The sequence below is a fragment of the Engystomops pustulosus genome, chromosome 11, assembly GCF_040894005.1.
Source record: "Engystomops pustulosus chromosome 11, aEngPut4.maternal, whole genome shotgun sequence".
Taxonomy (NCBI): domain Eukaryota; kingdom Metazoa; phylum Chordata; class Amphibia; order Anura; family Leptodactylidae; genus Engystomops; species Engystomops pustulosus.
This window is the reverse complement of record NC_092421.1, coordinates 10,672,844-10,700,768: the sequence shown is the minus strand read 5'-3', so window position 1 is coordinate 10,700,768 and position 27,925 is coordinate 10,672,844. Positions and strand designations below refer to the sequence as shown.

The 27,925-nt window shown below is 48.3% G+C and overlaps 2 protein-coding genes across 4 annotated transcripts in view; one reads left to right on the top strand and one right to left on the bottom strand.

Annotated features, from left to right (window-relative positions):
• Positions 1 to 27,925, top strand: part of SLC43A3 (solute carrier family 43 member 3) — a 72,546-nt gene that overhangs the window by 4,302 nt on the left and 40,319 nt on the right. The window lies entirely within an intron of this gene.
• On the bottom strand, positions 124 to 26,115 carry LOC140106108 (uncharacterized). 3 transcript variants are annotated; one of them, XM_072130349.1, is made up of 7 exons: positions 26,012 to 26,115; positions 6,710 to 6,824; positions 4,541 to 4,669; positions 4,394 to 4,460; positions 4,189 to 4,304; positions 3,998 to 4,106; positions 124 to 3,531 (listed from the first exon to the last, which is right to left on the bottom strand). In XM_072130349.1, exons 2-7 carry the CDS (start codon positions 6,815 to 6,817, stop codon positions 2,675 to 2,677), a joined length of 1,386 nt encoding a protein of 461 aa, XP_071986450.1. In that variant the 5' UTR covers positions 6,818 to 6,824; positions 26,012 to 26,115; the 3' UTR covers positions 124 to 2,674. The 3 variants fall into 3 exon arrangements, with proteins under 3 accessions (XP_071986450.1, XP_071986448.1, XP_071986449.1); XM_072130347.1 differs by lacking the exon at positions 26,012 to 26,115 and adding an exon at positions 16,525 to 16,661; XM_072130348.1 differs by lacking the exon at positions 26,012 to 26,115 and adding an exon at positions 7,876 to 8,882.

Here is a 27,925-nt window from a genome sequence, read left to right as displayed (position 1 = left end):
CTGCCAAGTCACACAGCAGGTGCTAATGAAAGGTACAATATAACATATCTTTTTTTCTGTAAAACCTATTTTTATACAAAAACACTTTGGCAGTGCATGTACTATGCTCTGTGGGGACGGGGGGAGGGCTAAAAATGGGTCTCCTGGTGACAGGTTCCCTTTAAGGTGCCTTCCTGGGGGGGTTCTTCCAGGTCACTGGAAGGAAAGGAAAAAGGGGCCATCATCCCCTCTAGCTGTGTGTCAGGGGTCAGCATGTTGTATGCCTCCAACACATTGTACACCTTATATACGGCACATAGAAAAATTATATAACGTGCACCAAACTTTATGGACGGAGCAAACAGATAACATACAGAAAAAATAGATAAAGTGCCATAGAGTGAATACACAGGAAGGGAGATGAGTAGTAGTAGTAGTGTAGTGATTGTGTAGGGTCACACTGTGATGCTCAGACCCTCTCTCCAGCGATACTAAAGTAAAATGGAGAGTGGGATCAGGCTAAAACTATATATATATTTTTTTACATTAAAAACGCTGCGGTTGGCCAGTCAGATTTGACTGACCAATCGCAGCGATTGCCGAGGCAGGATTGATACGATTGGACGGGTGGGCAGGAGGTTCTTTGTCTCCGTTACCCGAGTTTCACCGTCATGCGACATGGTGACATCAGTTGTAAACATAGCTCTCGCACCTTACTAGTATAGCATGGAGCGTGAACAGGTTAAATGTGATAAAATAGCTAAGCACCTTCAGGTAGGGACTGCCCTCTGATGACTGTCTTCTTTTTTGTGACATCTCACCCGTTTTCCTATAAAACTTCTTCTCCAAAGTCGTGTGACAATGAGCAGAGAAGAGCTAGATTTTATCTCAGATAAGTGAAGTTCAGGGGCTGATATCTTCAAGGTGTCTGAAGTAAAACTACCCCTGCAGCTTCTTAACTTGACTCAGGTAAAACTTGACTCTTCTCTGCTCACTGTCACATGACTTTTCATTCCCAAAGAGGCTGGCAGTTTAATGACAAAGTCCCTTTAAGGTGTGCACTCATGATAGATGAACACAGTCTGAGCCCCCATGAACACGGATCTGAAGGTGTGACCTTTATCTCATACGGCCAAGGGAGCTGTAGTTTGTGGACTTATAAAAAAAAAATTCTGTGTGTAGCTAGCCTTCAAGACAGGTTACAGAAGCCCATTACAGCTGCCTTGCAAACGTGTCTTTCTGCCTTCTCTGAGTCTTTGGTTTGGATGCATTTTAAAAAAACAACATGTGACTTGTCTGTGCTCCAGAATCCTCAGCTCTCAGCCCCCACCTTTGTGCTTCTGTACAGCTCCTCCCTCCTGCTCCTTCACAGAGCTCACAGCCTGGTGAGATGACATCAGTGGGAGGAGCTGTACAAGAGCACAAAGGTGGGGGCTGAGAGCTGAGGAGTCTGCAGCACGGACAAGTCACATGCAATGCAGCTGTAATGGGCTTCTGTAACCTTTCTTTAGTCAAAATTAGGTCCCTGGTGACAGGTTCCATTTAAGGCAGCACAGACAAGTCATGTGTTGTTTATCGAAATGCATCCAAACCAAAGCCCAACCCCTGGGACTAAACAGAGGATTCTGTCAGGTTGCAAGGTAAGATATAACACACAATTATATTGTAACGCAAATACTTAGAGAAAGCAGAGAGGCAGATGTGCACTGCAGGTGTCATGGGCTTCTGTAACCTGTCTTTAGTGAAAATGAGGTCACTGGTGACAGGTTCCCTTTAACCTGATTAATAGGATTCAAGATGCAACACACAGAAGGGCCACTACTTGAATGTCAGAGCTGTACAGTGAATTCCTATCCTGAGGCCATCAATTGTCAGTCTTGGAAAAACCCCTTTAAGAGATTGCATATATGAACTGGCAGAGGATTTGGAGGTAATATAAGCCACAGAGTCCACAGTCAGTCATATAGAATCTATAGCTGCTCTGATATATATACATGTAAAACTTCATGACAAATGTATTATCTACCAACACTTAGCGGTCACTTTCATTATACTATAAAATCCAAACTGCATGGCGAGAGGAAATAGATGGAAAAGAAAAACACAACACACTTACCCATGTTTGAGGGAACCACATTTAAGGGTTTAAGTGGACCTTTCACCACCTCACACATGTGGGGATGAAGATACCATGATAAAGGGGCTGCTACACAGATTCTGGGATACTGTGAATTTTAGTCCCATAGTTGCTGAGATATCAGTCCCAGCATCTGACCATTGGTATCCTCTCCACTGTCAGAGAGGAGTTGCTGGAGCAGAGGAGGAGGCGGCATATGTTATGCTTTTCTCAGTGTAACAGAAGATGATATATATGCCTCCTCCCAGCTTCTCCTCTCTGACAGGAGGATTACAGAGGTCAGATACTGGGATTGATATCTCAGCAACTGTGGGGGCTACTAATTGAATTCTAAGTGCCCGTAAATCAGTGTTTGGGGGTCACTAAACCTCTGTGTGGTTATACTGCTAGGGTTTAGGGTTGTAGATTTTGCCAATAAAATTGTCACTTCCATTAAACTAGGGTTTGGAAGCCAAAATCCACCCATTAGCGGCAGATTTAGTGGCCTCCAGACTTGTTGACAAGTTCCCTGGGTGTATTTCTACCTTTATCGTAACAGTCTTATTGAGGACAATGCGCTCATTCCAAGCAATGTGAAAGGATGGCGTCTGATGGTAGCCGGAACGCGTCCTCCGCCATGTGAATTCTCTGATGTGTGACAAGATCAGATTTCTCATTAAAACATTTTCCACAATCCAGACATGAAAACAGTTTCTCCCCCGTGTGAATTCTCTGGTGCTCAAGGAGATGCGATTTCTGGGAAAAGAACCTGCCGCAATCTGAACACGAGAAAAGCCTCTCATCCCTGTGAGTTCTCTGATGCCTCTCGAGGTTTCCTTTTACCGTGAAACATCTCCCACATTCCGAACATGAAAATGGCTTCTCCCCCGTGTGACTTCTCTTGTGTTGAATCAGATTCGATTTCTTGCTAAAACACTTGCCGCATTCGGAGCAGGAGAAGGGCTTCTTACCCGTGTGAGTTCTCTGATGTTCGACAAGATGCGATTTCCTTGAAAAACACTTCTCGCACTCACCGCATGGATACGGCTTCTCCCCGGTGTGTACCCGCTGGTGTTGTATAAGATGCGATTTATGAGTATACGTCTTACTACATTCGTCACACGAAAACGAGCGCTTCTTTTTCCTCATTTCCTCGTGCGTTATAGTTGTTCCTTGTGTGCCACAACTGGAACAAGAAAACGCAGAGAACCTCCCACACTGGCAACAAGGAAGTATTTCAAGCCCTTTATGATTTTTACATTTTTTAGCACGCTTGTCGGGGGGTTCCTCAGAGGACACATTGAGATTAGAAAGCCCTGGATGTACGATGGGGATGAAGAATTTGGTTCCCATAGGATCTTGTATCACGTTATCATCCTCAGCTTCTGAATCTGCAGTTAGCGGATGTCCGCTCGAGCTCTCGCTGCATCCTTCGTCTGAAAATACAATTTTGTGATTTTTATGCTGATTTCAGAATGTTATATTTAAAGGGGTTATCCGAGTTTACTAATAATTTAGGACAAGGCTGGGGCGGGCTACTTAAAAATAATAAACGCGTACTTACCTCCTGATCCGCCGCGGTCCATCTGATCTGTGCGCCGGTTTGGTTACAAGGGCGCACAGGGAGCTTCCGGCCGACACCATTTCCCAGCGCTTACAATGTGGAGAGATAGGGACACATGGGAGGAGCCGGCCGGGAGCTGACTGCATGGCTTCTGTGCCCCTGAAAACAAACAGGGTCACGGATCAGACGGACCCCAGCGCGGGACATCAGCGCCGCTGGAGGAGGTAAGTGCACGTTTTTTATTTTTAAATAGCCTGCCCCAGCCTGGTCCTAAATTATTAGTTAACTCGGATAACCCCTTTAATAGTTCAGACAAATTCCTACCAGATCTGTCTTACCTATACTGATATCTGTAGTAACGCTCTCCTCCTTGCACATCTGTCCACCATTCATATACATCTCATCTTCCTCTATGGCTTCCACTTTTACAACAAAGAGCTCATTGTGCTAGCAGATGCAAGAACAAAGCCACATATGAGTAAAAACTGATCTAATAAACGGCTACGAGAATATACGAGCGTCTACCTACTCTGACATTGGGAAAGCCTCCATCACCCGGGGGACCTGCTTTATTCTTCTTCTCACAGTCTTTGATATGTTGAGAGCTGGGGCTCGTCTCTGGAGTGGAACTTCTACTAGATGTATCTACAAGTGACACACAAGTGACAGGGTTAGGATGCACTCGTCTAGGAGGCATTCGAAACCAATCATTTCATCCATTGAAAGTCTCTTACTCTGTAACGTGAGGGTCTGGAACGTCTTCTTTATGGCTTCCTTGTGTACTCCTACACTGATGTCTTGCTGCATGCAGATATAACAACATCTTTACACCTTATTATTACAACCTGAAGCAGTAACAGTCTGGTCTCAGCGGCACTCACCTCACCAGTCAGCAGCTCAATTATCTCGTAAGTTAATTCTATAATCTTTTGCTGATGGTTTCCCTCAGAGACAGGAGGTCTATTGAGGATCACGCTATCTTCAGGTGTTTTCTTCACCACTGTGTAATCCTGCGTAATAAAAGAGGAGCTGGTTATCTAAACTCATCATCAATACACCACTTCACTGGCCATGTCCCTCCCGCCTTCCCTCACCTGTCCCGTCCCTCCCGCCTTCCCTCACCTGTCCCGTCCCTCCCGCCTTCCCTCACCTGTCCCGTCCCTCCCGCCTTCCCTCACCTATCCTGTCACCCCTCACCTGTCCTGTCTTCCCTCACCTGTCCCGACACACCTCACCTGTCCCGACACCCCTCACCTGTCCCGTCCTTCCCGTCTCACCTCGCCTGTCGCGTCCTTCCCTCACCTGTCCCGTCACCCCTCGCCTGTCCCGTCCTTCCCGTCTCCCCTCGCCTGTCCCGTCCTTCCCGTCTCCCCTCGCCTGTCCCGTCCTTCCCGTCTCCCCTCGCCTGTCCCGTCCTTCCCCTCTCCCCTCGCCTGTCCCTTCCTTCCCCTCTCCCCTCGCCTGTCCCTTCCTTCCCCTCTCCCTTCCTTCCCCTCTCCCCTCGCCTGTCCCTTCCTTCCCCTCTCCCCTCGCCTGTCCCTTCCTTCCCCTCTCCCCTCGCCTGTCCCTTCCTTCCCCTCTCCCCTCGCCTGTCCCTTCCTTCCCCTCTCCCCTCGCCTGTCCCTTCCTTCCCCTCTCCCCTCGCCTGTCCCTTCCTTCCCCTCTCCCCTCGCCTGTCCCGTCCTTCCCCTCTCCCCTCGCCTGTCCCGTCCTTCCCCTCTCCCCTCGCCTGTCCCGTCCTTCCCCTCTCCCCTCGCCTGTCCCGTCCTTCCCCTCTCCCCTCGCCTGTCCCTTCCTTCCCCTCTCCCCTCGCCTGTCCCTTCCTTCCCCTCTCCCCTCGCCTGTCCCTTCCTTCCCCTCTCCCCTCGCCTGTCCCTTCCTTCCCCTCTCCCCTCGCCTGTCCCTTCCTTCCCCTCTCCCCTCGCCTGTCCCTTCCTTCCCCTCTCCCCTCGCCTGTCCCTTCCTTCCCCTCTCCCCTCGCCTGTCCCTTCCTTCCCCTCTCCCCTCGCCTGTCCCTTCCTTCCCCTCTCCCCTCGCCTGTCCCTTCCTTCCCCTCTCCCCTCGCCTGTCCCTTCCTTCCCCTCTCCCCTCGCCTGTCCCTTCCTTCCCCTCTCCCCTCGCCTGTCCCTTCCTTCCCCTCTCCCCTCGCCTGTCCCTTCCTTCCCCTCTCCCCTCGCCTGTCCCTTCCTTCCCCTCTCCCCTCGCCTGTCCCTTCCTTCCCCTCTCCCCTCGCCTGTCCCTTCCTTCCCCTCTCCCCTCGCCTGTCCCTTCCTTCCCCTCTCCCCTCGCCTGTCCCTTCCTTCCCCTCTCCCCTCGCCTGTCCCTTCCTTCCCCTCTCCCCTCGCCTGTCCCTTCCTTCCCCTCTCCCCTCGCCTGTCCCTTCCTTCCCCTCTCCCCTCGCCTGTCCCTTCCTTCCCCTCTCCCCTCGCCTGTCCCTTCCTTCCCCTCTCCCCTCGCCTGTCCCTTCCTTCCCCTCTCCCCTCGCCTGTCCCTTCCTTCCCCTCTCCCCTCGCCTGTCCCTTCCTTCCCCTCTCCCCTCGCCTGTCCCTTCCTTCCCCTCTCCCCTCGCCTGTCCCTTCCTTCCCCTCTCCCCTCGCCTGTCCCTTCCTTCCCCTCTCCCCTCGCCTGTCCCTTCCTTCCCCTCTCCCCTCGCCTGTCCCTTCCTTCCCCTCTCCCCTCGCCTGTCCCTTCCTTCCCCTCTCCCCTCGCCTGTCCCTTCCTTCCCCTCTCCCCTCGCCTGTCCCTTCCTTCCCCTCTCCCCTCGCCTGTCCCTTCCTTCCCCTCTCCCCTCGCCTGTCCCTTCCTTCCCCTCTCCCCTCGCCTGTCCCTTCCTTCCCGTCTCCCCTCGCCTGTCCCGTCCTTCCCGTCTCCCCTCGCCTGTCCCGTCCTTCCCGTCTCCCCTCGCCTGTCCCGTCCTTCCGGTCTTCCCTCGCCTGTCATGTCCCTCCCTGAATCCCCCATCTTACTAGTTATGTTCCTGTGAACACCCTCACCTCTCCTGTTCCAACACCCTCCACCTCTCAAGTCATGCCCTTCCTATAATCCCTCACCTCCCCGGTCAACAGGTAAATGATCTCCAGGGTAATGCTTAGTATCCTCTGGGTCTTCTCATTTTTGTCCATCCTCAGTAGGTTGGTTGGAAAGGTAACACTGGTCATATGGCACCTGTGATGCAGGGACACGAAGAAAGATTTACAATCCATGATGAAAAATTAATTAAACCCCCCAAAAACTTCTTTGTGGACTAAATAAAAGGCAGAATGTTCTGTCCTATAAGCTATTATTAGGTATTGTCTAGGCTCTAAGATACTCACTACTGGTTCACAGGCTCTGAAGCGGATTAGTGGTTATTGTGTGATCCAAGGCTCAGCAAACCGGGATATTTTACATGTGTTTGTGCAATTGACTAATATAATGAGGGAATGGAGCTTCAAAGTGAGAGGGTTGAGGACCACAATAAAAAAAATCAAAAAGAAAACCAAAATAATGAGACTAAAAATCTGCTGTGACTGACCTTAAAGGGATTGTTCACCAACAGAAAGAGCTGTGGATTACTTCACTTACTCGATAAGGTTATTCCCTCAGTGATAATGACTCCCATGCCAGTGGTGGCCTGCCGATGACATCCACATGTCCTTCCAACCACTGATATGGGTTATGACAGAGGGGGCCTGCGTACAATAATGAGCACCTAACCCCCTCCATCCGCCAGGACCCATGACATCACAGGAAGTCACGAGTCTGGCTGACAATTTTTACAAGGGTACGGAGTATATGGGTGACCCTCTTAGGCTCTTGTATGTACCCTGGTATTTTATTAGTGGCCAAACCGGTGTTAAACAAGTAGATAATAAGTTGGAGGCTCATAATAAAAGTTATTTTTCCATTCCTGGGATGACACCTCATTCAGATCTAGATGCCAAATTAATTTCAAAAGATCCACTGCCGCTCAAAAGTCTGCGGTCACCCAGACAGTTTTGTGTTTTCCATGAAAACTTCTACTTTGACAAGGTTTGTTTTTTCTATTTGCAATCATTTTCTCCTTCAGACTTTGCTGTCATTAAATAATGTCCCCTTTGCTGAAGTCCCAGCATTGCAGATCATCTCTAGCTGTTAATTTGCTGAGGTAATCTGGAGAAATGTCACCCCCCCCCCCCCCCGCTTCCAGAAGCTCCTCCCACTAGTTGGATCGGCTTGATGGGCACTTTTTGTGAACCATACGATCAAGCTGCTCCCACAACAACTCAATGGGGCTGAGATCTGGTGACTGGGCGGCCACTCATTACAGGTAGAAGACCAGCTCTCGGCTTCTTCCCTAAATAGTTCATGGATAAATTAGAGGCGTTTTGCTTAAATGGGGGTCATTTACTAAGGGCCCTATTTGCGTTTTCCCGATGTTTTACCCAAATATTTTCGATTTGCGCCGATTTTCCCTGAATTGCCCCGGGATTTTGGCGCACGCGATCGGTTTGTGGCGCAACGGCGCTGGCATGCACGCGACGGAAATCGGGAGGCGTGGCCGAACGGTAACCCGACGGATTCGGAAAAACCACCGCATTTAAAAAAAAAAAAAATTGGTCGCACGGGCCATACTCACATGCACCACGATGAACTCCGGGGCACCTCGGCGCAGCAGCGCCACCTGGTGGACATTGGGCGCAGGACCTTCATGAATCGCCGGAAGACCCGAACGCTCGGCAGAGAAGCCGCTGCGGGAACGCAAATGGACCGGGTAAGTAAATGTGCCCCATTATCCTATCAAGCACTGTCCACAGGGAATGGCCTGGCATTGGAACATGGAATCATAGCCTTCTTTATTCACAATCCCTTTGACCTTGTACAAATCTTCCACTTTACCCCAGACCATCACATGACCTTCACTATGCTTGACAGATGGCGTCTTCCAGCATCCAGATTTTTCAATAACCAATATGGTTCCATCCATTGTTGTATGACTATTTAAGCCGTTACATTTCAGTAATCCACTCGCCATCTACCATAAGGTTGCAAGTAATGCAAGGGAGTGTCCTGGGAGGGGAAGGCTCCAGGTACCCATATCTTGGATCCGCTGCTCAGTAAATTTTGGAGAGGTTGCTGCCCTCAGCACGGCATCTCGTTCAGGCTACCTTAAAATATATTGGGAATTCCAGCATCTTTTCAGTTGTTCATCTGTGTGATCCAAACACTTCAAAATTAGATTTATCTGTCCTTATCTTAGCTTTTTTTTCCAGTCTTCCTCTGTCTAATGTCTTTGTTATACAAGATAGGGTCCATAGGTTTGTTCTTAAGTTGAATTTGTATGCAAGTCAAAACTGTATATTTTATAACTATAGTTCTAGACAAATTATATTTTTTTGCCCCAGTGACAATTGGAGTTTCTAATTTTTTTGCTGTAATGGGACCAAGGATTATCAATAAATCTTCATTACAGACTCCTTACAGCTGATCATTGCAGCCTGGGACTATAGTAACATCCAGAGAGGTCACCAGAGGTCAGAGGGGGCAGAGGGGTCTGTCTGTAACTATGGGTCGTCTGTAAGTCGGGTGTCCTTAAGTAGGGGACCGACTGTATTAATCTTTTCCTTTTATTAGTCAGTCCCAGATATGGCTTTTTCTTTGCCCCTCTGCCCTGAAGACCAGCATCCTGGAGTCGCCTCTGCACTGTAGAGGGTGACACTGGCATTTGGTGAGTTCTATTTAATGAAGCTTCCAGTTGAGGACCGGTGAGGCTCAAACTACAGACTCTAATGTACTTGTCTTGTTGCTTTTTTTTTTTTGATCAAATAAATTTTTATTGAAAAACCAACAACATAGTTTTCCATTTTTTTTTTAAAAACATTTAACAGCATAAACAGTAAGACTTAAAAATCCCCAACCTCCCCCTCCCCCCACCCTTCCCCCGCTTGGTGAGCAAAATGTCCAAAAAGTACATTTACACACAGAGTCTATGACTTAAAAGTAGTTGTGCGTTTCGTTTTTGATAAACAAATTTATCTAGTCGTAGCAAAAGGTTAACCCTAGAAATAAATTCAGACATTTGTGGTGGCTCAGTATCTTTCCAGTGGAAAGCAATAAGTTTCTTGGCCGTGTAAAGTAGTCTCAGCACTGCCAGTCTATGACTCTCAGACAACTGCACCTCAGCCACATAACCCAGGATACATACAAGAGGATCACGTGCAATGGTAGTAGAATACGTCCGATCAATCAAGTCAAGAACCTCTTGCCAATAGCGACGTAACCTGGGGCAGTTCCACATCAGGTGAATGAGGTCTGCATCGGATCTGTTACATCTTGGACAACTATCATCACTTCTATATCCCATTTTAAACAACCTAACGGGAGTAAAGTAGACTCTATGTAGCAGATACAGGTTAGATAATCTCTGCGCCTCACTAACTGACACTTTGGGTGCGGACTCTAGGACCTCCTGCCACTGATCTTCAGTAATGGCTCCCACATCCTTCTCCCATTTAGATTTTAGATCAGTAGGGTTTTTTTTAATATGTGCATCCCTCAGATATGAATAATTAATAGAGATTATACCCCTTGTGTCTCCTGCTTTATTTATCATATCTACTACTATGTTGTGGGTTGATTTCTTAACTGGTTTAGAGCGTTCTTGCTGAGTGATTGCATGTCTCACCTGGAGGAATTGATAGAAACACGAGTGTGGAAGGTTGAACTCAGAGCGTAACTGGTCGAAGGACTTCATAGTATTATCCTCATACAGTTGGGCAATAGTTGTGATTCCCTTATTTATCCATTGAGGAAATGGAGCAAGCTTACCTAGTTCAGGGTATTGGACATTCGGCCATATGGGAGTATGTTGGATATATCCCTCCATCCCTAGCAGACTGCGCATCTTCCACCACAATTTATTTATGCACTTTAGTGTCACCAATTCCCTATCTGCATTTTGGAATAGCCCACCTTCCAATGCCTCCAATAAATTATCCTTACTTAAGATATGGCAAAGCAGTTTTTGGGAAGACGAATCCGCAGTTGTGTCACCCCATCCCCGGAGATGCTGCAGCTGGGCTGCCATAAAATACAACCACGGATTTGGCAATGATAGGCCGCCATCTTCCTTGGATCTCTGTAAAGTGGCCATCTTTATTCTCGGGATTCCTTTTTTCCAGAGCAAATCCCGAACGATACTATTAACCTTATGGAATAATTTCACTGGGATCCAAATGGGGGAATTGTGAAGGAAGTATAATAGTTGCGGCATCATGACCATCTTAATAAGATTGGCCCGGCCAATCACAGTAAGGGGCAGCTTACACCAGTCCTTTACTTTCGTTTGGAACCTACAGATCAGAGGTATAACATTAAGCTCAATAAATTCAGTGGGGTTTGCCGATATTTGGACTCCCAGATATTTAAACACTGACACCATTGAGAGGCCATGTTCTGCCAGTAGCCTAGGACACACCTGTGGGGATAGGGGCATTACTACTGATTTCGTCCAGTTAATAGTAAAACCGGATAGGGACCCAAAAGATGTTATTATATCTATTGCCGAATGTAAAGAAGGGGTCCAATCATCTAGAAAGAGCAACAAATCATCAGCGTATAATGCGACTTTCTCTTGGTGTCTTCCATATTGGAAACCCTTAACGGTTACTGCAGATCGTAGGGCGGCCGCCAGAGGTTCCACCGCAACCGCAAATAGTAGTGGCGACAGTGGGCACCCCTGGCGGGTCCCTCTATGCAATGGAAATGGGGAGGAAAGTAGCGAATTTATCTGCAGTCTAGCCATTGGGGAGGAGTATAGCAAGCGCACCCATGCTAAAAATTTCGGTCCGAAGCCAAGTTTTCGGAGTACTGCAAATAGATATGGCCATTCCACACTATCAAATGCTTTGGCCGCATCGAAAGATACGACCGCCGCATCCGGTAATTTGCTACGGGAAACCTGAATGTTAAGATACAGCCGGCGTAGGTTGACAGCTGTGGACATATTCGGCATAAATCCTGCTTGGTCAGTATGTATAACTGATGTGATGACGTTGGACATTCTAGTCGCTAGCATTTTGGCCATTAGTTTAATGTCGACTGTAAGGAGCGATATAGGACGATAAGAGTCCATTTCCAGCGGGTCTTTCCCTGGCTTCAATAGAATTACTATGACCGCCTCTCTCATTGATGGCGACAATTGACCCAGATCTAAAGCCTCATTGTACAAAATGAGTAGGCGAGGAAGAAGGATGTCTTTGAAAGTTTTAAAAATTTCTATTGGGATTCCATCTATACCCGGGGCTTTATTATTATTCATAGAATCTAATGTAATTTCTAGCTCTTCTAATGTAAACGGGGCTTCCAGTGTCATTCTTTGTTCACTATCTAATTTGGGTAGCCTAAGACCATCCAAAAAGCCGTCTAATTGCTCCTGCGTGGGGTTGACCTTAGATGAGTACAGGGAGGAGTAAAAAAGTGTAAAACTATTCAGTATATCCTGAGTCTGAGTAACTATCTTGCCATCTGGGTTCCTGATTGCTGGTATATGAGTGGCAGTCCTCTGATTTGAGGCCATAATAGCTAAAAGGTGTCCAGCCTTCTCCCCCTCCTCATAGAACCTTTGCCTACAAAAGAAGCGTTTATTATCAGCCATAGTTAATAGATGCTCAGAAAACTGGGTTTGTGCCCCCTCCCATGACAATTTGTTAGTCTCAGATGAATTGAGAATGTATGCTTCTTCTGTTGTCGTTACAGCCTTGCCAAGAGCATCCCCAAATTCCCTAGACTTACGCTTCACCCCAGCTACCTCCCTAACCAGGCTATCCTTAAAGCAAACTTTAGTGCAATCCCACACTAGGAGAGGAGACGTGGATCCCTCATTACGTTCAAGGAAATCCATAAGTACAGTTTGCAGTTCTATTATACGGCCCTTTTCAGATAGCACTGTCAGCCAGAACGGGTTAAAGCGTCTACATCTCAATCCTCTGGTAGGTTCTAGCAGGGGCCTCAGCCGTACTAAGAGTGGGGAGTGATCTGAGAGACGTCTTGGTAAATATTTGGTTTCTAGGATCATAGGAATCATTAGCGAGTTACCCAGGGCCAAGTCAATCCTGGATAGTGTATTGTGCGACTTGGAGTGACAGGAATATTGTTTGTCCGTGGGGTGCGACATACGCCATACGTCTACCAATCCAACATCAGTTATTGTGCGGCCAAATTGAGTGGGCATGTGAGACACAGATGAAGGGCAGGTGTTGCTAAGTTTATCTAGGGCAGCATCAAGTATATTATTGAAGTCCCCCAACATTAGAAACGGGGTACCCGGATATTTTTCCACATAACATAACAATTTCTGTAGGACTATAGCGGAGTAGGGTGGAGGTATATATACTGCCATTATTATAATGCGGACATTGTAAAGTTCCCCATACAAACATATAAAACGGCCTTCTTTGTCAATCATTGAATCATGGCAAGTAAATGGTACCTGCCTATGAAAAAGCACACTAACCCCCCTAGAGTAAGATGAATACACCGAGTGGTAGCATAGGCCAGCCCACTTTGGGCTTAAATGTTTTGTGGTGTCTTTTATCAGATGCGTTTCTTGTAGACAACAGATCACTGGGGTATGATTTTTAAGTGTGTCCAAAATTGCCTGCCTCTTTTTTGGCTCGCCTGCCCCCCGTATATTCCACGTAATTATTGCTATGGGTGAAGCCATAAATGTGCAGCAAGATATATCTTGTCTAGGCTGATATACCCTCCATTCCCACAAGAGGGCAGCAGCGCTCCATAAACAGGGCCCAGAGCTGTCATATATAGCCAAATGCACTTGTGATATTTTCTAACCCCCACCAAGCGTTTGTCTACCCCCCCCATTTCCCACCCCCCAACCTTTTAACAGAACTAGAACAAGAGCATCCCACATATGCCCACACAGTGTGCAACCGTAGTCGCCTAATAAAGTACAGGTCCCGATGGCAAGGGACCCCCCAGGCGGAAATATCTACGCTTACGTTGTTTGTGAGGGAACACTATCCAGCAGACACTATGGTGCGGGATGAGGAGATCTACTCTGCAGACCCCCTCAACCCCCAAGGCTACTTAGATAGAGTGGGAGCGGAGCTTAGCAATACAATACACCTTGAACTAGATTGCTGGTAAATCTGAAACATGTAAAGTAAGAATAAAGGCAAAAAGATAGAAGAGAACTTTCTACAATAAAAACAGAAACTCTTCAAAAATAGCAGTGAGCAAACCGCTGTGCGTACCCCTGGTAACATACATGTCATATTACACCTCCGTGTGTTAAGTACAAAGTGTCCAGGTATAGACCACAACTATAAGTTAGGCCATACTCACGACCCGGCCTCTGAGGAGCAGTAGTGAAATTTCGGATTATTCCTGGTGCTGGTTGTTGTCATCTCTTAACTGTTGCTCATGCATGTCGAGCCAACTGAGCGCCTCTTGAGGGGAGTTGAAGAAGTGAGTGGCGCCCAAGGCAGCAACACGTAGGCGAGCCGGATACATCATGGAGTAGGAGACTTGTAGATTTCGCAGGCGTCTCTTAATATCCAGAAACTTCGCTCTTCTTTTCTGTACATCCGCTGAGTAATCTGGAAAGAAGGATATTCGTTGACCATCGATTGACAGCCCCTCCATATCTCTGGCCTTGCGAAGTATGATGTCACGGTCCCGGTAGTGTAGAACTTTAACCAGCACAGGTCTGGGGGGGCCGCCGGGAGGAAATGGCCTAGTAGGGACCCTATGAGCCCGTTCCACTGCAAACAGCGGGGTTAGAGTGTCTTTGCCAAATTTCTCCACCAGCCATTCTTCAAAAAATTCGGTCGGTCGTGCCCCCTCTACTTTTTCGGGCACTCCTACCAAGCGGACATTATTTCGCCTTAGACGATTTTCCAGATCATCCTGTTTGGCTAGAATGGCGTCTAGGGCTCTAGAGTGTGTCTGAACATCTCTCTGGATAGGCGGGAGTGCATCCTCAACATCACATGTTCTGTCTTCCAAAGCCGTAGTACGCTCTGAGAGCTTTTTGAAGTCGTGGCGCATTATAGACATATCTTCCGCCATAGAGCCCACTTTAAAGTTGAGGGCTGCCAGTGATTTATTACATTGGGAGACAGCCTTGAGAATGTCCTTAAGCGTGGGTTCTTCTGTATCAGAGGGAGAGTTATCATGTTGGGCATTAGATGTACGGCTGGTAGACTGTTCTTCCTCTGCCCCCTCTGCCTCAGACATCTCCTCCTCACCAAAATGGCCCCTGGCTGCTGCTGCTGCTCTCCGAGGAGAATAGTAGTTGGGACCAGACCAGCGATCCCCTCTTGCTTTGGGCTGTTTTCTGGCAAACTGCCCCAGGCGCTCTGCAGCTCCTCTGGCTGCCTCAGCAGCACGTGTACCGCGGGCAGGCGTAGCCTCAGCGCCATTTTGAGAGGCCCTCTTCATCCCCTTACCGGCTCTGCCACCCGGCATATCGATGTGTGGACGCGGCGTTTCGGGGCTCCGGCAGCTGCAGAATGGTCTCCCCTATCTGGGGTACAGGTATGGCGGCACTTAACACCAGGGTTCAGGCTGGGCACGGCGGTATATCGGGGTAGCAGCGGGAGCTCACCTGCCGCACGTCCTCTCACATCCCGGTCGTAGCTCCGCCCCCCACTTGTCTTGTTGCTTAGTTGTGCAGCGGGGCCTCCCACTTCTTTCTGCTCAGGTTAGAGCCTGTTTGTGCTCTCCTCTGAAGGAAGTAGTACACACCATTTGGCAATTTGTATAGCCCTCATTTCTAAGAACAAGAATAGACTTTCGAGTTTGAAAGTGTCCAACATGCATGCCAAAAAATGTTAATATACTGGCTAGGACAAATGAGAGACATCAGTAGGAACATACACCCCGTATATATTAAACCTTTGGGCTGCCGGAGGAGAGACTTGTATGTTTTAATACCATGCAAAACCTCTTATGACACACACTGTGCTGTATGAGTCTGGACTCCGTGGAATGAATGACTTTCATATAAATTGTCTAACGCTTGAGGTGCAGTTACCACACATTAAGCAGAGTGTGAACTCAGTCCAAGCATTTCTCACTACTTGTGTGTGTTTTGCGGTTTTTTTTTTTGCTTTTAAGTTTTTAACATGGTTTTAAGATTGTTGGTTTGTAAATATCTGAGCAATAGAAAGAAGAATAGATCTACTTGTGGCAATATACGTCCTATCAGCCATTTGTTCCCCCAGATTCTGTGGTCCCCGGATCTTTAGCGCAGTGTAATCTCATGTAATGCTCCTGCAATTGTTATTTGTATAAACTGATTACAGGCGGTCCCCTACTTAAGAACACCCGACTTACAGACGAACCCTAGTTACAAACGGACCTCTGGATGTTGGTAATTTATTGTACTTTAGCCTTAGGCTACAATGATCAGCTATAACAGTTATCGCAGGTGTCTGCAATTAAGATTTATAGTTAATCCTGGTTCTGATGACAACCCAACATGTTTAAAATCCAATTGTCACAGAGACCAAAAAAGTTCTGGCTGGGATTACAATGATAAAATATACAGTTCCGACTTACATACAAATTCAACTTAAGAACAAACCTACAGAACCTCTCCTGCACGTAACCCGGGGACTGCCTGTATTATGTGAGTCTAACAGACATGTAAAATGTCTACAGATTTCAATGGACTTTTAATAATTTCCGTTAGAGCTGATTGTACAGAGATAAGCGGCGCAGCAGCCACTGCTCATGTTTCCTGCAGGACCCATCCTCCTGTGTGCCTTCTCACTGACTGACACGACGGCCAGGATGGCTCCGCTAAATACAAGAAGTCCTCCAGCTCCTGCAGGTAGTGTGATACCGGAAGACAACACTGTGATAGTGCTCGTGTACTCACCCAACCAGGACCTGATCCCCAGAGGCTAAGTCCAGGAGCCTGCAGGACCTGTGATGAGGTCATCGTCATGTGATCAGACACGGACACTGAGGACCTGCGATGATGTCATCGTCATGTGATCAGACACACAAAGGGGTGTAGGACACTGAGGACCTGCGATAATGTTATCGTCATGTGATCAGACACACACTGAGGACCTGTGATGATGTCATCGTCATGTGGTCAGACACACACTGAGGACCTGTGATGATGTCATCGTCATGTGATCAGACACACACGGAGGACCTGTGATGATGTCATCGTCATGTGATCAGACACACACTGAGGACCTGTGATGATGTCATCGTCATGTGATCAGACACACACTGAGGATTTGTGTAGATGTCATGGTCATGTGATCAGATACACACTGAGGACCTGTGATGATGTCATGGTCATGTGATCAGAAACCCAAAGGGGCGGAGGATAATGAGGACCTGTAATGATGACATCGTCATGTGATCAGTCAGATCTGCAGCTATAAATAAGACTCTGGCTGCAGTTTCTGCACCTATAAACAAGTCATTGTGGAAGCAGCTGCAGCAGAACCTGCTTTAGGCTACAATATGGCGGAAGCATAAACTGATCTGTAATGATTTCCTATAGTGTGGAGGGAAGGGAAAGAATGGAGGCGAACCGGAGGGTTAGATAAGCTTTAGGCTGGGTTCACACAGCGCTTTCACTGCACTTTAGAACCGCACCATGTGACTACAGCCTCCGGGTGCAAGTGTGTTTTTACTGCAAAACCAAATATGAAAGATTCTGGGAGTTGTAGTTCCTAGACCAACTCCTATACTATAGCTCCGGACACACTGGGAGTTGTAGTGCTCTCTTATACCTCCTCCTGTAATGTAGTCTGATATCACATAACAGCCAGGGCCTGCTGGGAGTTGTAGTCCTCTCCTCTTATACCTACTCCTATAATGTCCTCTGATATCACGTAACGGCCAGGGCATGCTGGGAGTTGTAGTGCTCTCCTCTTCTGTACTCTTATACATCCTCTTGTAATGTCCTCTGATATCATATAATAACAGCCGGGATGTGCTGGGAGTTGTAGTCCTCTGCTCTTATACCTCCTGTGATAAATATGGCCAGGCGGAGTAGGGGGCCTTCTCAAATCCCCCACCTAACTAACACCTTTTGCAGCCACAGCGTCTCGAGCGGCAAGAGGAGACAAAGAGTCATAAAACTCTTAGACCGATACGTTGATTAAGGGACAGTGTAATTAGGTTGATAAGGTTCTGTTTCACTCAGCCTAGTGATAAAGGGGTCTTCTAGCCATTCAGGGTGAAAGACTATCCAGGCACACAAAGTTTAAGTTAATGAACAAAGTTTTATTGCGGAAATCCAAAGTATAACGTTTCAGCTAAAATATAAGCCTTTGTCAAATACTGTGAAAAGTCAAGACAAAGTTATAAATGAGTCTTAGTGATCTGACATAAACAGCTGTCATGACACACACAGTATGTGCTCAGGAACCATCCTATACAGTACCGTATAGAGCAGTGATGGGAAACCTTTAAGACCAAAACCCACGTATTTTTCGCAAAGTGCCAATGCGACAAATTAAGCAATAACTTATTACGCCCTGCTCTTTCCAGGGTTTAAATTGTATAGGCCCTTGAGGACACCAATACAGTACAAAGAAGGAGAAGAAGTTTGGATCATCATTGTAGCTTCCTTCTAGGGTCCTGGGCTGCCTGGGACTGCATGAAGCGTTGTGTCCCGTCTGGCAAACTCTACCCTGGGGTGATGGCAAGGGTGCCTATAGAGAGGGCTCTAGATCACAGGTTGCAGCAGACTAGAATGCAGGTCACTTATATGGGCATTGGCCCAGGGCCATGTAACGTATGCCTCGCGTTCTAAAGATCTAGACCGTGCAGCTATATAACTGCGCATGCGCTAGGATTAGCTGACTAGTGACATCGGAAGTTATCAGGTTCGCGCATGCGCAGTAGCACAGCAGTGGCCCAGGGCCCCGCCATCATGGCACGATCCATTTGAGCCCGCTTACCTTGTCAACTACATATATGCAGTCCCCTACTTTAGGACACTCCCGACTTACAGATGACCCCTAGTTAAAGACAAACCCCTCTGCCCACGATGACCTCTGGTGAAGCTCTCTGGATGTTACTTTGGTCCCTGCCTTCAATGATCGGCTGTAAGGTGCCTGTAATGAAGTTTTATTGATAATCCCTGGTCCCTAGCTGATCAGTCAGTCTGTGGGGCAAAAAAAAAAAAAAGTCTGGAGCTACAATTATAAAATATACAGTTTCGACTTACATACAAATTCAACGTAAGAACAAACCAATGGACCCTATCTTGTATGTAACCTGGGGACCGCCTGTAAATATATATATTTTGTTTGTATATTGCATGTTTTCTGTCATTTTTTATAAGCTCTTTTCATTATATATAACTTTGAATTGTATGTGACCGTCCTCTATGACTATTGTGGAGATTCAGGATTTCTGGCGCAGGTTCTGCATGAATCTGGCGCTTCCTGCACTTCTCCATCAGAGGGCACCACTTTTTCGCGCTCAGTCGTTCGTAAGTGAGTCCCCTGATGAATTTTATATACAGGCAGTCCCCGGGTTACATACAAGATAGGGTCTGTAGGTCTCTTCTTAAGTTGAGTTTGTATGTAAGTCAGAACCGTATACTTTATTATTGTAACCCCAGTCCAAATTTTTTTGGTCTCTGTGACAACTGGATTTTTAAAAATGTTGGATTCTCATAAGAACCAGGATTAACAATAAATCTTCATTACAGACGCCTGAGATAACTGTTACAGCTGTTTATTGTAGCCTAGGACTAAAGTACAGTACATTACCAATATCCAGTGGTCCGCTTGTAACTAGGGGTCGTATGTAAGTCAGGTGTTCTTAAGTAGGGGACTGCCTGTACTGGACACTATACTTCATTAATTATACAAATTGCCCCGTCCCCCCTAAATTTTTGAATACAGTCCCACTAGACCCCCCTGGCGGCCCTGGGGGCAGTCATGTTTCATGGCCAGAGCACTCTGCTTTGTTACAATTGACTCCAATGGGGTGCAGTAGGGTAATGGAGGGAATTCTAGGGGCCTTCATGACATAAATCTGTCTAGAATGTTAACAATTCTGATGGAACCTGATGTGGGGCCCTGTTAAGAATTTTGCTGGCCCAATGGACTCCACTACAGTAGATACACCACTGCACATAGGGCCAGATTTATCAAAAGTAGTGCAGTTTGCCTCACTAATGTGCAGCAGAATATTATTGTATACAGGGGCACAGTCTCCAATTATCTGGCGCCCCCTGCGCTGCTCGGGAAGTGGGCACCAACTTTACTATACAGCGTCCACCACAATTCTGTTGAGTCTCTGTATTAAATGTCTCACAAACTCAAACTAAGCGCTAACATCCCCTTTAGGTGCAAATTTTTCTTTTTTTTTTACTTAAAATTTTTCTTTAATCACTAAGAACAGTTCCACTTATTGCATAAAGAAACCCGCAGGTAAGTGCCGCGCACCTACCGTCAGTGGAACTGGTTGTGTATGTCCTTTAAATACATATGAAACCAGTTTGTACATTGTTTCTAGTGCAAGTTCAGACAGAGAACTGGTGCAGCCAGAATAATAGACCTGCGCCATAATTCCCTCCCGTGTATCTGTGTGGCACTCTATGGCCGTTGCTACGGGTTACAGGCCTAGGAACCATTATTCAGAATGACCTGAGAGTTGTATCACTGAAAAATAACAGGACAAAGAACGTGGAGGGTTAAACGTGGTTTATTATATACAACCCTCGTCCTGTACCTAAACCTATTGATCCAGAAGAAGGCGAAAAACCTGGACAATTCGTGTATCAGGGAAAAATTCCTTCTTGACCCCCGGAAAAGGCGATCGGTACTAAAACCCTGGACCAAGGCCACAATATAATCCAGTACTGCAGAACATGGGGGGTGCTCCCGGTACCATCGTCTCCTCTGGACCCCGCAGGCCGAACGTTATTCATCTCCACTGCTGAAAGAGAGAACACACACTGCCCCCTATAGGAGAGACTGGGGACTGTTACTAATAGAAACAAAAGGATTGAATAAAGACTTAGGGACAATTTACATGTAATTATTAGACCTGTGTCTGATATCTAATTCTCTAGTCTCAGAATAACTTCTATCCCTCCTCACTCACAGACTTGGCATTTAGGGGATCAAGATCACACAGACTGGATCTATAAAAGCCGGGTCACCACTGGCCTTTCATAGATTAGTAACCGCTGGAACATGAACAGAGTCATCTAGTCAGATCAACTTACAGACCGCACACTCACAGGACAGGAGACTCACAGCCGGACCCTCACACCACCGGGTCACTTCTGGCCTGACCCACTTACAACCCGCACATTCAAAGGACAGGAGAATCACAGCCGGACCCTCACACAACCGGGTCACTTCTGGCCGGACCCACTTACAACCCGCACATTCAGAGGACAGGAGACTCACAGCCGGACCCTCACACAACCGGGTCACTTCTGGCCGGACCCACTTACATCCCGCACATTCAGAGGACAGGAGACTCACAGCCGGACACTCACACAACCGGGTCACTTCTGGCTGGACCCCCTTACAACCCGCACATTCAGAGGACAGGAGACTCACAGCCGGACCCTCACACAACCGGGTCACTTTTGGCCTGACCCACTTACATCCCGCACATTCAAAGGACAGGAGACTCACAGCCGGACCCTCACACAACCGGGTCACTTCTGGCTGGACCCCCTTACAACCCGCACATTCAAAGGACAGGAGACTTACAGCCAGATCCTCACACAACCGGGTCACTTCTGGCCGGACCCACTTACAACCCGCACATTCAAAGGAAAGGAGACTCACAGCCGGACCCTCACACAGCCGGGTCACTTCTGGCCTGACCCACTTACAACCCGCACATTCAAAGGACAGGAGACTCACAGCCGGACCCTCACACAACCGGGTCACTTCTGGCCTGACCCACTTACAACCCCCACATTCAAAGGACAGGAGACTCACAGCCGGACCCTCACACAACCGGGTCACTTCTGGCCTGACCCACTTACAACCTTCACATTCAAAGGACAGGAGAATCACAGCCGGACCCTCACACAACCGGGTCACTTCTGGCTGGACCCCCTTACAACCCGCACATTCAAAGGACAGGAGACTCACAGCTGGACCCTCACACAACCGGGTCACTTCTGGCTGGACCCCCTTACAACCCGCACATTCAAAGGACAGGAGACTTACAGCCAGATCCTCACACAACCGGATCACTTCTGGCCTGACCCACTTACAATCCCGCACATTCAAAGGACAGGAGACTCACAGCCCGAACCTCACACAACCGGGTCACTTCTGGCCGGACCCACTTACATCCCGCGCATTCAAAGGACAGGAGACTCACAGCCGGACCCTCACACAATCGGGTCACTTCTGGCCGGACCCACTTACAACCCGCACATTCAGAGGACAGGAGACTCACAGCTGGACCCTCACACAATCGGGTCACTTCTGGCCGGACCCACATACAACCCGCACATTCAGAGGACAGGAGACTCACAGCTGGACCCTCACACAATCGGGTCACTTCTGGCCGGACCCACATACAACCCGCACATTCAGAGGACAGGAGACTCACAGCTGGACCCTCACACAATCGGGTCACTTCTGGCCTGACCCACTTACATCCCGCGCATTCAAAGGACAGGAGACTCACAGGCGGACCCTCACACAGCCGGGTCACTTCTGGCCGGACCCACATACAACCCGCACATTCAGAGGACAGGAGACTCACAGCTGGACCCTCACACAATCGGGTCACTTCTGGCCGGACCCACTTACAACCCGCACATTCAAAGGACAGGAGACTCACAGCTGGACCCTCACACAACCGGGTCACTTCTGGCCTGACCCACTTACATCCCGCACATTCAAAGGACAGGAGACTCGCAGCCAAACCCTCACACAACCGGGTCACTTCTGGCCTGACCCACTTACAACCCGCACATTCAGAGGACAGGAGACGCACAGCCAGAACCTCACACAACCGGGTCACTTCTGGCCGGACCCACTTACAACCCGCACATTCAGAAGACAGGAGACTCACAGCCGGACCCTCACACAACCGGGTCACTTCTGGCCTGACCCACTTACAACCCGCACATTCAAAGGACAGGAGACTCACAGCCGGACCCTCACACAATCGGGTCACTTCTGGCCTGACCCACTTACATCCTGCACATTCAAAGGACAGGAGACTCACAGCTGGACCCTCACACAATCGGGTCACTTCTGGCCGGACCCACTTACAACCCGCACATTTAGAGGACAGGAGACTCACAGCTGGACCCTCACACAATCGGGTCACTTCTGGCCTGACCCACTTACAACTCTCACATTCAAAGGACAGGAGACTCACAGCCGGACCCTCACACAACTGGGTCACTTCTGGCCTGACCCACTTACATCCCGCACATTCAAAGGACAGGAGACTCGCAGCCGGACCCTCACACAACCGGGTCACTTCTGGCCTGACCCACTTACAACCCGCACATTCAGAGGACAGGAGACGCACAGCCAGAACCTCACACAACCGGGTCACTTCTGGCCGGACCCACTTACAACCCGCACATTCAAAGGACAGGAGACTCACAGCCAGACACTCACACAACCGGATCACTTCTGGCCTGACCCACTTACAACCCGCACATTCAGAAGACAGGAGACTCGCAGCCGGACCCTCACACAACTGGATCACTTCTGGCCGGACCCACTTACAACCTGCACATTCAAAGGACAGGAGACTCACAGCCGGAAACTCACACAACCGGGTCACTTCTGGCCGGACCCACTTACAACCTGCACATTCAAAGGACAGGAGACTCACAGCCGGACCCTCACACAACCGGGTCACTTCTGGCCTGACCCACTTACAACGCGCACATTCAAAGGACAGGAGACTCACAGCCGGACCCTCACACAACCGGGTCACTTCTGGCCTGACCCACTTACAACCCGCACATTCAAAGGACAGGAGACTCACAGCCGGACCCTCACACAACCGGATCACTTCTGGCCGGACCCACTTACAACCCGCACATTCAAAGGACAGGAGACTCACAGCCGGACCCTCACACAACCGGGTCACTTCTGGCCGGACCCACTTGCAACCTTCACATTCAAAGGACAGGAGACTCACAGCCGGACCCTCACACAACCGGGTCAGTTCTGTCCGGACCCACTTACAACCTGCACATATCAGATAAACATACTCGGGTCGCTATTGGCTGGTATTGTACTAACAAACCAGTTTCTTGGCAGGAATCTGTTGTGTCTTTCCACCTTCCACCAAGTACAGCAGCGTCTTGTAGGTCTTACCATACACACTGCAGGCAGGTACAATGCACATTAGTAAAAATGGCTGTAAGGACATGATGCATCATGGGATGTAATGGAGGATATAAGACATGTGGGCGGGGCTTGATGGGTTAATATTCATGGTTATTCTGTCTCGACACAGACCCTTATAGATCCACTACACGGGGCTATTATGTTACCATCCAGTTGGATACAGTACCATCTTATTGGGGATTGAGCTATTATAAGTTAAAGAGATCCTGTCACCAGGTTTTATCCCAATAAACTACAAGTCCCCTCAGGTAAGGGATGAAATGTCCTTTCTAGAATTCCCTCTTTTGTATAAAATCTCACCTGTTTTTTTCATCCAATTTTCACATGAGACGAGTCAAGTTTAGAGGTTGTTCAGAAGCCCCTATCTTCTGTTCTATAGCACCTAGAAACTACTGGTGTTACATTAAAGATAAAGATCTCATCTTTCAGATCCCATCAGGCTTATGGCTTTGTGAGCTACAGAACCAAAGATACAGCCAACTAAATACATAGTTGGGTATGAAAGCTGCAGATAAAGTTTATGCCTATTTTCTAAATGTCCAGTTCTGTAGATCATAGAAGTGTTAGATTGGATCTGAAAGATGAGATTCTTATCTTTAATATGACACCAACAGCATGTTTCTAGGTGCTAGAACGATAGGGGCATCTGAAGTGACTCTCCCCCTGCATCCACTAAACTTGACTCATCTTATGCGAAAATAGGATGAGAAGAGTCATATTCTCTAGACTTTGGGGGAGATTTTTTTTTATCAGTAAATGGTGAGATTTCACATAAAAGATGGAATTGTAGGAAGGACGTCCCATACCCTACCTGAGGGATCTAGTAGTTTAGGGGGTTAATGTTTGATGACAGGTTCCCTTTAATTTAAAAAGCAATCCGACTGAAATCTTCCATCTCCAAACTCAGAACCATCGCTGTTGGGCTGTGTTCCCACATTGAGGTTTTCTGATGCAGTTTTGTAGCGGGTCCGGACCCTAATATGTGAGACCATATAATGGAGATGCGGCTCCGCCTCTTATTTTACTCCTCTCCTGGTTTGGACATCAAAAACTGCATCTGCAAACCTGAGCGTGTGAACGCAGTCTTAAAGGGGCGCCCCAGTGGATAAAACGTGGCGCGCTCTTCCCCTCTGGTCACACACGTCGTGTAATTCGCACATTTCTTCAATTACAAGATATTAAACAACACGACCCAGAACTTGTCCAGGAAGTCGCATGTGACACGAAAAACGCACATTCCTGAATAAAGTTTTTTATTTCACAGGATCCCTCCATTATTTATACACGTTATGGCGTCCTAATGCTGATACAATGGCGCACACATTACTCCCGTCTAATAGTGACCTTTCTTATGTCATGAGCTTGGTGTATGGATGTATAGATTGTATTTGGGGCGACCCTTGTATAAGGGAATGTACAGTAATATACAAGTCTCTGTAATACAGAGGTGAATGACAGATATATGTTGAGGGCTCAGCAGTAAGGAAGGGGTTAAGCAAACCCTGTGTAATTGGCGTAAACATGACATTTAAACTATGTTTACGTAAACACGGTTAATATCAACATGATGTAAACTTTATGTAAATTTCATCTTATACAGGTGAATCTTACACCCCCTGGTATAGAGTTTACCCCCCGGGTATAATGTGGCCTGGGCCGGACTGTACCACGTTAGAGGGGTAGATTCTGGCCTGGGGGGTATAGTTAGGATATTTTATACCCCGGGGTACACTCAGGTCTAGGGTATAATGTGGCGCGGGGTTATTGTGTTCTGTTACACCCAGTTCTGAATATCCACAAGGCTCGGCCATGGCATGTAGAGGGTACGGGGCTCGGGTACTGATCCGAATCTTCCCCTGGGTGATGTAAATACTACCTACACCCATGTCTTGTGCCCCTCCTCCCCTATATAAATCCTATATCTCTCTTAGACCCGCCCACTGCTCCGCCTCATCTGTTATTAGCCCCTCCCCTTTCTTCTTTTCATCCTGAACTGAACCTCGAGCCCCAGAATCTGACCTTTACATTTTCGGGGCGTTTTCGTCACATATTTGGGGGTCCAGGCAGGAGTCTCATTGTGGCGGCCGCTGAAGCTCGTCTGCTCCTTCTCCATCAGACAGTTGGAAGAAACGGCTGTTGGAAATGGAATGTAGGGCGTGTCATAGATGACCATAGCAACCAATCACAGCCCTGCTTTCTAGGAGCATGAGTGGATGGAAATGTAAGCTGCAATATGATTGGCTATGAAAAAAGAGGGGAGGTATGAGGCACAGCAGTGGGATAAGGGGTACAGTGAGGAGGTATGAGGCACAGCAGTGGGATAAGGGGTACAGTGAGGAGGTATGAGGCACAGCAGTGGGATAAGGGGTACAGTGAGGAGGTATGAGGCACAGCAGTGGGATAAGGGGTACAGTGAGGAGGTATGAGGCACAGCAGTGGGATAAGGGGTACAGTGAGGAGGTATGAGGCACAGCAGTGGGATAAGGGATATAGTGAGGAGGTATGAGGCACAGCAGTGGGATAAGGGGTACAGTGAGGAGGTATGAGGCACAGAAGCGGGATAAGGGGTACTGTGAGGAGGTATGAGGCACAGCAGTGGGATAAGGGGTACTGTGAGGAGGTATGAGGCATGGCAGTGGGATAAGGGGTACAGTGCGGAGGTATGAGGTACAGCAGTGGGATAAGGGGTACAGTGAGGAGGTATGAGGCACAGCAGTGGGATAAGGGGTACAGTGAGGAGGTATGAGGCACAGCAGTGGGATAAGGGGTACAGTGAGGAGGTATGAGGTACAGCAGTGAGATAAGGGGTACAGTGAGGAGGTATGAGGCACAGCAGTGGGATAAGGGGTACAGTGAGGAGGTATGAGGCACAGCAGTGGGATAATGGGTACAGTGAGGAGGTATGAGGCACAGCAGTGGGATAAGGGGTACAGTGAGGAGGTATGAGGCACAGCAGTGGGATAAGGGATACAGTGAGGAGGTATGAGGCACAGCAGTGTGATAAGGGGTACAGTGAGGAGGTAGGAGGCACAGCAGTGGGATAAGGGGTACAGTGAGGAGGTATGAGGCACAGCAGTGGGATAAGGGGTACTGTGAGGAGCTGTGAGGCACAGCAGTGGGATAAGGGGTACTGTGAGGAGGTATGAGGCACAGCAGTGGGATAAGGGGTACTGTGAGGAGGTGTGAGGCACAGCAGTGGGATAAGGGGTACAGTGAGGAGGTAGGAGGCACAGCAGTAGGATAAGGGGTACAGTGAGGAGGTATGAGGCACAGCAGTCAGATAAGGGGTACAGTGAGGAGGTATGAGGCACCGCAGTGGGATAAGGGGTACAGTGAGGAGGTATGAGGCACAGCAGTGGGATAAGGGGTACAGTGAGGAGGTAGGAGGCACAGCAGTGGGATAAGGGGTACAGTGAGGAGGTATGAGGCACAGCAGTGGGATAAGGGGTACAGTGAGGAGGTATGAGGCACAGCAGTGGGATAAGGGGTACAGTGAGGAGGTATGAGGCACAGCAGTGGGATAAGGGGTACTGTGAGGAGCTGTGAGGCACAGCAGTGGGATAAGGGGTACAGTGAGGAGGTATGAGGCACAGCAGTGAGATAAGGGGTACAGTGAGGAGGTATGAGGCACAGCAGTGTGATAAGGGGTACAGTGAGGAGGTATGAGGTACAGCAGTGAGATAAGGGGTACAGTGAGGAGGTATGAGGCACAGCAGCGGGATAAGGGGTACAGTGAGAAGGTATGAGGCACAGCAGTGGGATAAGGGGTACAGTGAGGAGGTATGAGGCACGGCAGTGGGATAAGGGGTACTGTGGTACTGCTGTGCCTCATACCTCCTCACTGTACCCCTTATCCCACTGCCGTGCCTCATACCTCCTCACTGCACCCCTTATCCCACTGCTGTGCCTCATACCTCCTCACTGTACCCCTTA